Here is a 3,757-nt window from a genome sequence, read left to right as displayed (position 1 = left end):
GCTCTCTCCCAGGGCCCGCTCATCCCCAGCTGGTGGCACTCCAGCCACAAGAACTTGTCACCGGCCAACACCACCACAATCCCAAAAATGCATGGATGCGGTCACGGGTCGGAGGGGGTTTGCAGTTATAGGAGTTCATGCCAAGGAAGTCCAGGAGCAAATATTAAATCTCCTATTCAGAGACAGAAGCCGGTCTTTGGTAGCTACAACTAGGATGGGACCAAGGGGCAGGAAGTCCTTCGGCCTGGCTAGGGGCAGAGATGGGAAGAGGCTGGAGGAGCCCAGCAGTTCCCAAAGGGGCAAAGAACACTCCCTTGGGAGCTGTTGCAGCAGAGGGACTTGCAGAAGGGAGAAGCTGTGGTGGCTGAAGAGTGCCCATGGGTTTGAGCCATCAGTAACAGCGCTAGGGATCCCCAAAAGGCGTTCGGGATGGTTACCAGCATACTGGGAGCAAGGCACCCCGAGGGAGGAGATGCCCTCGGTGGAAGCTCGAGCACCCCCGATGCGGGGGAAGGCAGAGGGTCGGGGACGCCGGCACGTACCTTGCCCACGAACGCAGCCAGCCGGGAGTTGGACGGACTCTCGTCAGAGCTGAGCCAGAACTCGGAATTGTCGTCTGATGCCACGGAAAACTGGAAATCCCCTGGGAAGAGCAAAGGAGAAGGTCACAACGGAGGGATGTGGTGTCATGGGCTCAGCCCCAGTGCCTCACTGCGAGATGGGGAAACAGGGATGGATGGACGGAGGTAATGGGGCCACCCCAGGCCCCACGTCGTGGCTGTGTCCTGGATGGGATCGGGGCTTTGCCTCCCTTGGAAGTAGCCAGGGAAAAGACCTTTCTAGAGCAAAGACCCTCCTGCCTGGGAGCCAGGGGTTTGAGGACTGTCCCTCAGAGCCTTTCTGTCCCCATGAGGCCCAAGGCAGTGGAAGGAGGCAGCTTCTCAGTGTCATTGCAGGGGGAGAACAAGCCGAGCTCCATCGCTCACCATCCTTGAAGGGGTGGATGTAGCCAAAAATCCTCAGCCCGTAGTTCTTCCACTTGGGCGACACCGCCAGCTTCTTCACGGTGGTGCGGGTCTGCGAGGAGAGACAGAGACATGGAAGCACAACCAGCTCTCGCCTGGCACCAATGCCACCCAGCCCACCTCCTCCTCATTCACCCAGGGTCCCTGGCGCCAGAGGGGCCATGGAGGTCCCATCACCACCCACCTCTCCCTCCATCCCTGCTCTGCTGGGAATTACCTGCCCCGAACCAAACCAAAAAGCCTGCAAGCCAAGGTCTTGAGGACCGAGCCCACAATTGGTGGGGAGGCAGCAGCCCTGGAGAGGGATGAGCAGGTCCCCGCTCCGACCCACCGCCATCGGGCCCGGGACTTACGTGGGGAAAGAGCGGGAAATGGAGGTTCTTCCTCAGGTGCCTCACGGCCCCTCCGCACCAGTCTTCGAAGACGTGCAAGTTCGCCTTCCCTTTGTACTGCGGGATGAGATGGGGGGGGATGAGCGGGGTGTCCTCCTTGTGCCCCCCCTCGCCTCCCAAGGACAGCGTTAGGGCAGGCTTAAATATGGAAGCCAAGCCCTAGGGTTGTCACCTGCCTGGCCTCAGCTCTTCTGCAGCGATGCTGAGGAAGGGCCGAGCCCCCATCCCTGCCCCAGCCCCAGGGTGACGACACCAAACCCCAGGAGGTGGCCACAACACCAACCCCCAAGAGATAACCCTCCTCCTGCTGCTGCTGCTTCTCTGGGTCCCAGGCGCGCTTGGACCAGGGATGTCATCTGGATATGGCACCAGGGGCCCGAGCCCAGCCTTCACCCACCCCCAGCATCCATCCCACCAGCACACAGCCAGCACCGGGAGACGGGCACAGTGTGGAGCCGTCCAGAGAAGACGGGCAGTGAAGTGTCCCCTTGCACACCCACACGCGGGGGCGCGCCCCGACGAGGGAGCTGATGCCCCCCACAGCACACAGCCCATCGGAGCTCATCCTCACGGGCACCATGTTGGCCGCGGGACCAGGCAGAGGCCCCGGGCCGGGCTGGGCGATGGAGCACAGGGAGAACGACTGGAGATGGCTTTGGAGCACTGGCTTCCCAGCAAGGGGCAGGGTGGACCTCCTGGGACCTCCTCCTCCTCCTCCATCACCCCCTTGGCTGCTCCCCACCCACTTACCTGCTCGTTCCAGGGCAAAGCCTGCTTGGTCAGGTTGAGCTTGGGGTGCGTGGTGGCTCGGTCGGACCGTTGGCCTCTGGAAAACCAGCCGTCCGAGTCCTGCCCGTCGCTCTGCCACGGAAGCGGGAGGGAGAGATGGGAGATGGGGGATCAGGGCCAGGCCAGCTGTACTTGCAGGAGGTCTCCCCAGATCTAAGCATTTCACTTTGGACGTCAAGCATTGCCCAACCAAGGCAAAAGCTTCCAAGGCTGACAGCACAGGAAAGCAGGGGCAGGAGGGGGCAGGAAAACATCAGCAAGGTGGCCCGGGGAAGCAGAGCTTCAAAGCCTCCCAGCTAAACTCATTTCCCCTCCTCTGCCAAGGAGAGAAACTTCTCCCAAACAGGGAGTGCTTCTGTTCATCCAAAATATTTGCCTACTGGAAACGGAGCATTTGGGGTCCCGTCTCCAGGAGAGGCAGAAGCAACCTCTCCGTCTGCTCGCAGGCGGAAGAAAGGGGATGTTCCTCCACTCCCCCTCCTCCTTTAAATGGGATTAGGTTAATCCGATTGCTTGTATCTTGTAATTCAGAGGGATTAGGTTGAGCATTCCCTGACCCCGGCTTGCCGAAAAGGTGATGGGTGGCAGGGAAGAGGCGAGCGCTTCTGGAGCCTGCCCAGAGCATCCTCCCCTTCCACCAGGCTGGTGGCCGCAGGCAGAGTGGGCACGAGCCCGTGCCATCCCCGTGGGCATTGCCCCAGCTCTCTGCCATCGCATCCCAGAGCGGGGACAGGGGACCAGCTAGTGCGTGGGGAAGGAAGAGCCACCAACCCTGTCCGAAGCGGCCACCGGCTGCGGGACGGAGGGGGGCGCGGATGTCCCTGCCACCTGTCCCAGCAGGATCCACAGCCATCATTCCCCGTGGCCTCGGCCGGGCAAGGAGGGACCGCGCCACCCCTCGGAGAGCAGAGCCGCCCCTCTCCGAAAGCAGAGCCCAGGCGAGAAGAACCGCGGCATCCAGCGCAGCCCATTAGGATGCGCAGCGCCAAAGAAATAATTAGCAAACTTTGCCTAAACAAAGTCATTAGCAGCCCGCAGGAGGGGAGCTGTGCCCTTGGAAGACGTTATTAGGGGGGCGGCGTAATCGTGCCGCGCCGTCTGGAAGGATTCACCCTCCTCTCGGGGCAAGCAAAGACGCAATTCCCACTGCCCCCCCGCCCTCAGCCCGCACCACCCCGTGCTTTCTCCAGGTACCTCATCTTTCTCCTCTGTCCGTCTGTCCCTTATTTACGAGGAGCTGGGAGAGATCAGAGCAGGGCTCCTCCTTTCTCCCCATCCCCTGCCAGCCAGGCAGGCGCAATCGCTCTCTGCCCCGTTTGCATTTCTCACCGCCTAATTGCTGCCCAGCCTGAAGCCGGCTCTCCCGACCGGCACGCGGCTCTCTGCTCCTGGAGCCCGGGAAAACCTTGCTGGCCCTCTACGGAAAGGGACTGGAACAGGTCTCCATCCCCCAGGTGAGACTGGTGGAGAAGACAAGCCATCAACATCCCTGCCCTGCCCTGGCGAGTGCCGCAGCTCGGAACGCAGCCGGAGGGAAGTTTTCCATCTCCT

The 3,757-nt window shown here is 61.6% G+C and overlaps 1 protein-coding gene across 1 annotated transcript in view; it reads right to left on the bottom strand.

The window, feature by feature from the left end:
- Positions 1-3,757, bottom strand: part of B4GALNT4 (beta-1,4-N-acetyl-galactosaminyltransferase 4) — a 30,671-nt gene that overhangs the window by 21,616 nt on the left and 5,298 nt on the right. The window contains exons 3-6 of the mRNA XM_035896065.1: positions 2,168-2,278; positions 1,379-1,474; positions 987-1,077; positions 543-643 (exon numbers count right to left, since the gene is read on the bottom strand). Of these exons, the coding sequence (XP_035751958.1) occupies positions 543-643; positions 987-1,077; positions 1,379-1,474; positions 2,168-2,278 (399 nt within the window). The remainder of the gene's footprint in view (positions 1-542; positions 644-986; positions 1,078-1,378; positions 1,475-2,167; positions 2,279-3,757) is intronic.

The sequence above is a fragment of the Egretta garzetta genome, unplaced genomic scaffold, assembly GCF_000687185.1.
Source record: "Egretta garzetta isolate BGI_Z169 unplaced genomic scaffold, ASM68718v1 scaffold746, whole genome shotgun sequence".
Lineage (NCBI taxonomy): Eukaryota > Metazoa > Chordata > Aves > Pelecaniformes > Ardeidae > Egretta > Egretta garzetta.
Note: the sequence above shows the minus strand (reverse complement) of the source record. Positions and strands in the feature narration are given on the sequence as shown.